The following is a 12,095-nucleotide window of genomic DNA, read 5'->3' on the forward strand; positions in this document are numbered from 1 at the left end:
TATACATTTTTTTAAATTTTTATAAAATGAAGAAAGGAATATTTTATTTTTAATTAATCTTTGTTTTTTATTTAAAATGAAAAAAATATAACAAGAGTTTTGTATTTCTAGACTAATTAATAAGATTTATTCATAAACTTGGTTGATCTAATCTAATCTTGGTATTTATCTCATATGATTTGTTTTTAGTTTTTATATCTAAGATATAATATCTTATCTTTGAACAGAGTTTTGTTCATAATAAACTCTTGTTTTCATGTCCGTAGGATTTTGTGAAAAGATAATTAGGTCAAGATATAAAGATCTGTATATATGGAATATCGAGATAAGAACGTGACGACTTGGAGAGCATCTTTACGTAGCTGTTGGAGTTTTGCTTTGAACGTACACAACGTTCATAGTTGGAGATAATTTTCGTGCTGAAGAATTTGAGTGATCGACTCACGTTTACACTGTGTTGTTAATTGGTGTTGAAGACACGTGCATAACAACACTGACTAGAGTGTTGATTGAAGAATGTTCTTCTATTGTTTTTTTACATCGGTTTATGCATCTAGTTTTAGTTTGGTTGATTTTGATGCATTTTAGTTCTTTGGAATGTCAAAGAATTTTGTTTTTTATTCTCATNAGGTTTGAGCGTACGGTTATTTCATTCACTATATTGTTTTCAGCAGAACCCTTAGCTGCTCCTCCCATATATCCTCAGTCTCTGACTTGAGCGTCGGAGGGGCTACCTCAGCATCATCGCGTCCTCAGAGAGGACCCGAACAGTCTCATGTTGAGACAAGACATGAACAACCACTTCTTGAGACGAGACAGGAACAACCTCGTCAAGAGATAAGAACCGAGCAGCCCCTTCACGAGACAAGGGTCGAGCAAACCCGTCCCAATGAGAACGTGGGGAACTTGACCCTGGAGCAGTTGGGCCAATTTATCACCCTGACAGTGGATGAGGCCATGAAAAAGAATCAAGAGTCTGTGTTTGTAGAGGAACAGGTNGAAGACACGTGCATAACAACACTGACTAGAGTGTTGATTGAAGAATGTTCTTCTATTGTTTTTTTACATCGGTTTATGCATCTAGTTTTAGTTTGGTTGATTTTGATGCATTTTAGTTCTTTGGAATGTCAAAGAATTTTGTTTTTTATTCTCATTAATATTATTTTGGTGTAAACGATTACATATTTTTCTAGTGAATTTTGCCATGAGACATTGCACAAGTATTCGTATTTGTGCATAATTTAAATTTGGTCCTTATTTATTCAAGTTATACTTGTATGTTAAATAATTAATTTCTGTTGTATATTGTGTGCTCGTATTGACAACACCAGAACACAACACTAACTTCTGAAACACACAATATATTAATTTACTATACGTTTATGATCAACATCCCTATCAAATGATATCACGAATTCCCCTGAGATAATTATAAACAAAAAAATAATAATTTTTTTAATATAAAAATTAATACTTTTATAAATAAAATCATCATACAAGATATATCTCACGTGATTAAATTAACATTTGTCTCTAGTAAAAGTTGTGTGTGTGAAAATTGATGTGCTGAGTTGTACTAAATTGGATCCCACCGCTATCCTTTTGACCAGGGTTTGATAATGTTGACCTCCTCTTGTCCTCGGAATCTGTGTTATATATACAGTATCGTGCGCGCAGCTGTCCCCCAAGTTCACGAGAACACATTTACGTGTGAGCGTGTGCTCTGTTAACTTTATCTCACTAGATGGAATCTCACGTAAGGTAATTATTCATTTCCAAATAGAGGGGGATTCGTAAAAAGATGTCTAAAACATTGCACATATTTCTTTGGCTGTTCCTTTCTAGAAATATCAAATAAGTAATAACAATAAACTACATATGGAGGTGAATTGGGCGGTGGATTGATAAATGCGTGGCAAGTTTTGTCTGGTGTAACTGGTCCAACCAATCCCTGCCGTATGGGGAATGGATGGATGGATCGATCGATCAAGCGTCCCAAACATTTGGCACAGAATACACTTCCGGGTCTCCTTTCTAAAACAACACTTGAATAAAATCAGATCACTGTTTGACGTTTCTTTTTCAAGCATGCCATAAATCGGTATACAGACTTCACACGTTAGTTTGCAAACCAAACGTGGCCTCGAATGCTTTTAATTAACCTCGTTATGCAACTTGCCCCAACGATTGGGATTAAACTTACTCCAATATCACACGGCGAGACACGTTTTTTTTTCGATGCTAGTTTCTCAATAGAAAGTTCCAATGCAAATTATGTGAAAAAGTGTATCTAAACAAAAGAAGTTAATTATATGGATCTTGGCAAAGTCCACAAGGCTACAAAAGCAGGAACATATTATGGATTTCAAATAGCCAAAACAAACAAAATTCAGTCTAACCACGGCTTTTTCAAGAGAAGATGCCGTAATTTTACAGACATCGTAAGAGGCATAAGAGATCTCACAAGTAAATTTGTATCCATTATTTTAACCACTTAAATTGGCGTTAAAAATGGATGTGACGAGAAATCTCACTTCTTACCGCCACCAGAAACATTAAATTTGAAGAAAATAATGTCTCCATCTATGACTACATACGTCTTCCCCTCCTGCCGGTACTTTCCGGCAGCCTGTGCAAACACAAAGAAGAATAAGTGAATGTACGGTTACAGATCCGAAATACAAAGACCAGAGTATTACATGAAAAATCAACGAATCAACTTATGCCACGTATTACATCAATCGTCAACATAAATTGTGAGTGTTGTCTTACTCTTGAGAGAAATCAATACATGTCTCTCTCGCAGTCACTACGCATGTATTCACGACGACTGTCATTATTCCCTGCTACAGAGTATCTAGTTTAGGGGTGTAAACGAACCGAGTCGGTTCGCAAACGTTTCGAACCGACTCTCGCGAACCCTCACACAAAATAATTTGGGTTCAAGTTCGGATCGAAAAAATTTCAACATGTTTCAGTTCAACTCAAATACGAATAAAATATTTATCAAGTCAGTTCGAAATGCTCGTTCGTTTACACCCTATACTACAGAGCTCGCGAATCTTAATATGTGATACAACTATATATTTAGTAAACAAATTTTGATCATTTCGAATACTTATTTTCAAGCAAGAGTTAGAATAGTTAACAAACGTGTTCGAATATTTCGAGTTGTACTCGAGCTTTAATTCGAACCGAATCCAAACCAAAAAATTTTGAACTTCGAATCAAACTCGAACTCAGATGAAACTATTTTGAGTCTTAAATTTTCGTCATTTTTTGCTCGATTCAGTTCGTTTACACCCATAATCAAATTCCACCTTGGGTAATGGAAATGGAGATTGCTATTCTCGTAATCTACGAATTGCATGGAAGTCTTTATAATATGAAGAATGACAGGACCATGAATAGATCTTTATCATAGTTTAAGGAAATAAACAGAAGGAAGCAGCAACAAAGTCTAGGGAGCGAGCACCCACGTTATTTTAGAACCATGACTATGAGACCACCTTAAATAAATAGATAAATAATTAAATAATAGCATGGTGGATGATTTTATAAAAGAAATTATCAAATAAGACTCAACCGCCATTCAACGAATTATTAATACTTTTTAAACGGAGATATACCTTTACGGCAGCCTCACTGCCAAGTTCCTTCAGATCTTCAAATTTCATAACCTAAAATACATCACAAGACCATTGACATATCAGCACGCATGATAGCACAATTCATGTCACGAATTTCTCCAGATAAATATTACCAATATCAAGGATCACACAATAATATGCATTATCTTAGAACAAAAGAATATTCTATCGACTGAGTTCCTATTAGATAAAACAAGTGCCAACACATACAATCAAGCAAACCAACTCTTGAGAAAAAAAGGGGCACGATAAGCAACATTGATCAATGATACTTCAATCTTTATGACCATGCAGGAGACAAAATATTAGATCAAAATACCAGAATTCAAAGGAAACGCTTAGAACTAGGTTGTCTCAAAGTACTACCGATACTCCCAAAAAAAGCAATTAAGTTTAAAACTCAAGCTTACGAGAACAAAACAGATGGTAGGTACAGATCAATTCAAATGAATTGAAAATATCAAGTATAAAATCACATCTTGTGGGTGCAAAACAGATGGTACATAAGGATCCATTCAGATACCAAAATTCAAGGTTTTGGGAACAAAATGAATGGTATGTAAAGTTCCAGTGAGGCACAAAGTTCCATTGAGGCACACATTAGCAGTATATCATGTAATTAGATAAAAAAAAGAAGTCAGAAGAAGCGAATGCTGAATGCGTAAAAGGAAAGAAAATAAACAAGTGAAATTGGAAACAGTAAAATAAACAACGTACGGCGATACTTCATGTAAAGGTCTTAGAGAATATGAACGTGCGTCAATAAATAACGGTAAAAGCATGTAACTACCTCAGCACAGATGAAGCCTTTTTCAAAATCAGTATGAATAGTTCCTGCAGCTTGGGGGGCTTTCGTCTGTCGACGAATTTGCCAGCACTTTACCTGCATGAATGCAAATTCAATCTTGTTATGGCCAGAAAGAAAAACATCGGCCAATGCTTGCATTTTATTATGATTTGAAAGGTAAATATTAAATAAAGAATTTGAGACCTTAGCTGGATTTTAAAAAAAGGTTGTGTACAGGTCACATGAACTAGTGAGAAATTAAGCGATTAAAGAAATAAAAGATGCACGCCCTTCCTCAAACAACCAGGAATCATCGCTTCAAGGGGGCCATGTTACATTACTCTTTGAAGTATGTGCTTTTAATGAATGTCACAAACATAGTGTCGCAATTACATTAAAAAAGGTTGTGTATCAAATAAGTCCTTGAATGTTTGATGAAGCTGAGAAAGTATATCAAGGGAGAAAAAATTGCTAGATAGCATGTTCTTCAATATTCCATAGGTTGTGACCATGCCAGAAACCTTTTCTCAGGTATATGTTGCTTTCCTCCACAAACTAATAGCAGTGATCCAGTCGGTTTCCTCAGATTAGGAGCACTGCAGCTAAATATTCGAAAAGAAACAGATCGAAGGGGGATTCAACGGTATTATGTCATGTGCTTTCGCCGGTGATTGTGTAACTGTTAAGATTAATGATTATGATGAGCAATGAAAGTACAACTAAAGGGGCAGTATGTCCAACACTTTTCCGCTTTTTTAGATTGGACTTTTATTTTCCGTAACTAAGTGGCACTGTTCGATAATTTCCACCGCCCAATAACGAGTGAATGGCAAGCCGACAAGCCATCATATCAGCTGACAGGTACTTCCAATTTGGTATTCTATTCAATCAAATAACATTTTCCTTCAAAGTGAGGCACTGAAACATAGATATAATACAATTACGATGACTCAAAATAAATAAACCCAAAAAATATTGATTACAAGCAAATAAAGTTAACGGGACAAAAAGTTTGTGAAATACCTCATCTGGTCCTGCTGTGAAAAAGTAAATGAGATTAATGGCTGAAAATCCAGTCTTTATGATCTTCGTAAGGGCACTATATGTAACATAAAAATTTCATGTCAACTTCATCAAGTCATACTTTTCACTACACACGCTTATGAAATCATCTAATTATTATTTCCTTTGATGAAGACTGTAAAAAATCCCACATTGAGAAAGTAAAATGATCTTCGTAAGGGCACTATACGTAGCATAAAAATTTCATATCAACTTTATCAAGTCATACTTTTCACCATACATGCTTATGAAAACATCTTATTATTATTTCATTTGATGAAGACTGTAGAAAATCCCACATTGAGAAAGTAAAATGATCTCGAACGAACCTTTGTACCTTGTTCTCCTCACAATACTTCACATTTTCATCTAGGGACATATCGGCAAGATTTTTCTCTAAGGCACAGCTGACAGGGATTATGGTTTCACCACCATGCTCCTGCACCCTACAAAATAACAAGGGATAATTCTTAAAAGACACGAGGAAAAATAAAAAATAAAAATCTTGATAAATTAAAACCTGGGGAGATAATAGTTAAAAGCTGTAATGATAAAATAAAAGCTAAAAAAAATTCTCTTTCCATTAAAATCTGAAGAAAATAAGGGTAAGAGACATACTAATGAGCAAGGAAATGCCCAGAAATTAGTCACTTTTTATCGACTTCAGAAGGTGAAGGCCGTTTATTTATTTAAAAACACACAAATCATCAAATAAATTATGAATTTATTAGAAGAAGTAATCTGTATTGGTTCATTTCACAATTTGCAGCCACATTTACAAAATTTCCAACTCTAAAACCACAATATCCAAAATCAGAAAGGCTAGGCTTCTGTTTTGAAAAGTAACTTCCTATTATAGGAACACATTTTTTGTACACGTGCAGAGATACAATGAACATCGGAAGCATAGTAAACTTATTGATATCATACCAGGCGTGGATCTTTGGAAGAAATTTGTTCTTTTTTCTTTGATAGTCTTTCTCATTCATGTTAACCTGTTTCCAATCAAGGCCAACACATAGAAATAGGAAATTTGAACAAGGAATAACAGAAAAATATAAATCAATGACAGAAGAGAAAAACTGGGGGTATGTATCATAACACTTGAAATCCTGTACACACAATAAAGTGTATTCCCATGCCCTAAGGTGGAAATGCATGAAAAATGAATAGTGTAACAACTAGAGATGTGTAACCGATTAGCAAATTTTTTTCTCAAGAGGCAAAAGATTAATCTATCAGATGGATTACATCAGCCTGAGATAGTTCATATTTTTTGCAAAGAGATTTTGAAAGAACAAAATACACAAGCATGTTCATAACCGTCTTCACTGCCTGAAATTTCATGTCCATAGAAGAAAAAACTCCGAGATTCCATTTTAGATTAAGAACAGCATAAATTATTTGAAGACGACATTTGGGACTGAGTTGTGCACTGTTAGCTAAATAACATAGTCAGATATTCCTAGTCTTGCCACAAAAAGATATATCTATTGTCTAGTAAGAAATGTGTTCTTTCCACTCCTGCATTGAGTGAATGAAAAAAGTTACAGAAGGCATAAAATCTTGGTATTTTTAAGGTACAAATTTTTTCAAAGATGACTAAAGGGATGATAAAAAAAAGGTTATAGATTTAATTATTTCCTATTTGATCCTCGTAATAAGTTACAAGTTATATGTCAAAATGACACAAGTCCCTTGAGAAACACACAAAGTGGCTGTTGATTTCCACGAAAACTACATATCAGTTAAAGACATGTCTATTTAAGGACGCCTTGGAAAAAGGGATGAATAGAAATAAAATAGCCATGAATATATAAAACAAAAACACAAAATTACCAGGCTTGGAAAAACAAAAACACAAAATTAGCAGGTCTGGAAAATAAATAGCTATTACTTACTAAAAACAAAGACCCAATCACATGCATCTTTAACATTTATTTTCAATTGGTGCAGTGCATTATATGATTTACTGACCAAATAAACAACGGGTTTGGCACTGAGCAGTTGAAAAGTATTCAAGATCTCAATATCAGCAGCTTTCCAGTCCACCAGGCGAGCATCTTTTCCCTCCTCCAGCGAAGCTTTGACCTATGAACCCATGGGCCATGAATTATCAAGATTTAATCAGATATAATCAGATATTTCTAAATGGCAATAATATTTTCGAGTACAGTCCACCTAAATATTACCGATATTTCTGTTTCAACTGTTGATGCAAATATGCATCATAAAGCATATATACCACATCTCTATACTGTACTCAGACACAGCAAATCACGTGCACTAAAAAAACTAAATTGACAGATATATAGACATCCTTGATTCTCTAAAAGCACAGATAAGAAGAGGCTTTCGACTCAGTAAAGCTGATTACTTCTTTAATCACATCAATTATCCAAACTGCACTATATAGTACAAAATACAGTTGATTAGCATCCTACACTTCATGCCAGAAAAACTGAAAGAGTATACAAACCCGTAGACACAATTCATGCTCGATTTTCAGTTGTTTGTCATTGCTCCTCTTCATGCTCTTTTCAACATCCTCAATTCTCCTCTCCATGAATTCAAGATCCTTGGGTCATGCACAACATTTCAAAGTTTTAATATACAGAAAACTGAAGAAATCCCTGATAGCACCGAAGTTACAGCTACGTGAAGAGCTTGAATCAATTTAAGTCGCCCGAAGGTTAATCATATTTCCCCACCAATGGAGAGTGAGAGTAATATAAGAGTTTTCACAACTACTACAAAGTTCAATGCCAGTTAACAAAATCCTACAGACAAGGCAAAGTCATCTTAATGCCAAAATTTTATCAAAATTACCTTGAGCCGCAATTCTGCGCTTATAACCTCCAGATCTCTCACAGGATCGACAGAGTCATCTACATGAATGATGTCAGGATCTTCAAAAGCACCTACAATACCCGATCATTGTAAGAGGAAATGTTTCCCAGCAAATGTCTAGATCCAATTAGCTGCATTATTTAATTCTACAACAACTGAGGGTTCAAGCTTGCTAAAACAAATTCCATGGTGAGATCACCCATCACCACTTACGTAAGACATGAAAAATGCCATCAACTGCACGGATATGAGACAAGAAATTGTTCCCTAGTCCTTGTCCTTCATGAGCACCACGAACAAGTCCAGCGATATCGTGAATTTCTAAAAAAGCAGATACCTAAACGGTAAAAATAATTGGGTCAGATGTGGGAAATGCTTCGTCTAGTCAAATAAAAGGAATGTAATTTACTGGCAACCACTAAAGGGATACATGCATCTCGTATTCTCTTATAAAATCAAAAAATCCCAACACACGGCATGATCCATTGTTAAAAGCCACAAAATTGTCAGTTAAGAGTGACGACCTCACTCTTTGGCTTGTACAGTTGCAAGAGCCATTCAAATCTTTCATCGGGAACATTAACACGAGCCTCGTTGGGTTCAATAGTACAGAAGGGAAAGTTTTCGGCGGGAATGGATAACTTCGTAAGAGTGTTGAAGAGTGTTGATTTCCCCACATTAGGCAACCCAACCTGAAAAACAAGACCTCTTGAAAATTGTGCGAAGATAATCACATAAGATTAATTCCAATCCACACGTATATACACAGCCAAAGTAATTCCCAGCGGAAGCTCAAAAAAACAGAACATATGTCACTTATCCGAACAGCGACATCGAAAAAAATTACTCACAATTCCAATTTTAAGATGAGAAGAAAAGCGCCCAAGGATGGGTCTCTCCGCTGGAACTTCCTTCGACTTCGCAGCTTTGGGAGGCATATTCTTTACCGGAAATCAATCGAGAAACAATTGTAGTAGGATACGAGATTCCGTGCGAACTGGAGGGAGCCAACTGTTAGGATTTCTAGGGTTTTATAAGAGACGGATTAGTCCGTTGTCGCGACAATTGGACCCGAAGAGGAAACTTGACTCGACCAAGATAATCCGCTTATTAGGAAATTTAACTGTCGAGTGTAGAATCAATGGATTGACTCACTTGGGCGAACATATGGATAATTTTGATCTTTATGGGCTATCCCGTCTTCTCATTGGGCCTGCTCATGGATCTATCAGATATTATCCATTTGTTCAATTAGGATGAGCTCGGTGCGATTTTGTATTTTTTTTAATAAAAATTCAATTCGAATTGTTATATGGGGTTGATTAGTATTTACAAAAATCGTGATTTTAAATGTAGAATTAGATTTGCGGTTTTAAGTCGTTTTGATCGGATTGCGATTTTTTTGTGAATGATCAAGTAGAATACGAGATATTAGAATATGTATTCAAATTGATTCAAAAACAATAACAATATAATATCTTTTAAATATAAAATATAACTCAAATCATACAAAGAATAAAACGGAGATCACCTTCAACTCATTTTTCTTAGGCATGGAATCATTAATTTCAACCTAAGACATGTGCATAATTAACTCTCTTACGATCATGAGTAAGCAAACCGAATGAATAGGGGTAGCAACCTTAGACGCCACTTTGCTAAGAATATAGTGAGTTCAACAACCCGATGGAAGTCGATGGATTTGAACCCAAGATGGTAGTGTGTTCATATTCTCGTCTCTAAAACGAAAGCAACTAGCATTTCCTTCAAGAACAAGTGGAACTCGTACACCATATATGTCCCTCCACTGGAGGCTCGGTCCTTCACTTCACAAGTAGGAAAAATAAAGATGATCCATCCACTGTCATGAGTTTGCAAATGAATGTCAGGTTCCCATCTTCGTACCAGGTCAAAAAGCGAGGGGTAGGTGCCCAACCACTCATGAACATACCCAAGTAAGCAAACTCCAAATGTCTTCTCAATTTTAACAATATCCTCATAGTCAAAACTCCATTTTTCATATCCAGAATTAATAAACTAAAGTTTATGGTTCACATCAGCCACCCTATTATTCTTGTTAGTTGTACCACATCTGTTGGATAAAATACCTGGACTTGCATATATGGGCTTGAACAATCCTCCCCTTGAGCTAGCTTTTGGGGTTGAGTTAGGTCCAAGTTCCAATCTTAATAATTCTCGAAGAGATTGACAAAGGGAATATGAGGTTGTTTTTTAACCATCCCCGGATGCACACGAGAAATGTTATTCCCATTATTATTCTTCCCATTTATAGCTACTGTCCGAGCACCATCACCCTTCCCCTCAGAAAAAACCGATTCAGAAACATTGGATACAGATTCTAAGGGCTGCCAATGAAAAGCTTCACATTGAAGCAACATATCAAATGCATAATATGCTCACTAAACAATGCAGCTGGAAACACAGTTAACGGAGCAATGAAGAAAGATGAAAAGGCTGAATAAATTGATCCACAAATAGCTTCAAATCGGTAGAACCTACAACGAACTCCCAAGCAAGAATGGCCATGTCGCCCCTTAACTATAATACTTATTCGTGGTAGAGAGCGTATAAAGTCTACAGTGAGGTGAGGTGACGGCTGAGAATCCGCCTACTAAATGTGAGCTCCACATTATGATACTGACATATTTCCCCTACACACCTTCGACTCCATTGCCCTTCTTAGCTACCGGCTTACCTCTCTTGCACACTGCACTTCATAGCTAAGAGCTTAGCTATATATATGGGATGAACGTCTGCATTTGCTTAGCACCTAGCTCCTTTCCAGCTATGGCTACATACCCCAACTGTTTATCGTAATGTGCAGGCCTTGATGTTCAAGAGATGAGCCCAAGTGGGGCTTAGGTATGTGAAATGTTACGGGCTCACTTGTGGGTTAACATTTAATTTGTCTTGTAAATTTTTTTAAAAAGTTTAAGAAATCGACAAAAATATTAAATATATAATTTATGTTATTGATTGATTTAATGCGATTTTATGTAATGATTGATTTATATATTGTTGAAATGTTTTAAGACCGGATGAATATAAATTAAACAAAAGAAGATGAAGAAAAACTCAAATTATCGTTTTATGTGCCAAGGGATGCACCCCAAATGCGGCCTGGAACAATGCAGGTCAAAGAGGACATGCCTAAGCACCGCTCTGTGCCATGGAATTTTCCAAGATAGTAAAGGAGACGCCTAGTGATCTTTTTTAATGATAGTTGTAAGTTTTCATGGATCTTTTCCTCCAAAAATGTATTTTTTTTTTGTCACAATTTCGAGATTTGTGATTTAAATATCAATATATCGAATGAGTTAACATACTTGAGAGACAAAGTAACATCAAATTTGACAGGATTAAACAAAATAGGAGTGTTTGCATTTATATTGAACTTTTCTTTTCTTAAAAGGATGTTTGCTTCATTTTATGGTTATGGAACTCATGATTTATATTGTTATTATCGCAATTTAGAATTCGTTGTATCTTGTCATATCTCGTGAGCAATCATGTGCATGACAAATTCATCTTAAGGATAAAGAGTTCTATCTTGCCTCAACTTCAAATTTGCTAACGTAGTTTCTTGATCCTTGTTATCTTCAAGTTGCAGATCTCGTGAAGGTGTTCTGAAGATATCTCCACCAACAATCTTATGACGTGTTTGAGTTATTGTTATTCCTTTCGGTTTGCAATTCGACGATGTGTGGACTAAGAACATAAGCTAT

At 35.6% G+C, this 12,095-nt stretch overlaps 1 protein-coding gene across 1 annotated transcript; it reads right to left on the reverse strand.

Annotated features, from left to right (window-relative positions):
- Positions 1-2,291: 2,291 nt before the first annotated feature.
- Positions 2,292-9,455, reverse strand: LOC140978812 (obg-like ATPase 1). Its single transcript, XM_073444042.1, has 12 exons — positions 9,201-9,455; positions 8,874-9,041; positions 8,563-8,686; positions 8,329-8,420; positions 7,979-8,077; positions 7,477-7,590; positions 6,430-6,494; positions 5,829-5,945; positions 5,461-5,536; positions 4,441-4,533; positions 3,630-3,680; positions 2,292-2,629 (listed from the first exon to the last, which is right to left on the reverse strand). The coding sequence occupies exons 1-12, from the start codon at positions 9,285-9,287 to the stop codon at positions 2,531-2,533; spliced, it is 1,185 nt and encodes a 394-aa protein (XP_073300143.1). The 5' UTR covers positions 9,288-9,455; the 3' UTR covers positions 2,292-2,530.
- Positions 9,456-12,095: the final 2,640 nt, after the last annotated feature.

Source organism: Primulina huaijiensis, chromosome 1 (assembly GCF_012295235.1).
Source record: "Primulina huaijiensis isolate GDHJ02 chromosome 1, ASM1229523v2, whole genome shotgun sequence".
Classification (NCBI taxonomy): Eukaryota; Viridiplantae; Streptophyta; class Magnoliopsida; order Lamiales; family Gesneriaceae; genus Primulina; species Primulina huaijiensis.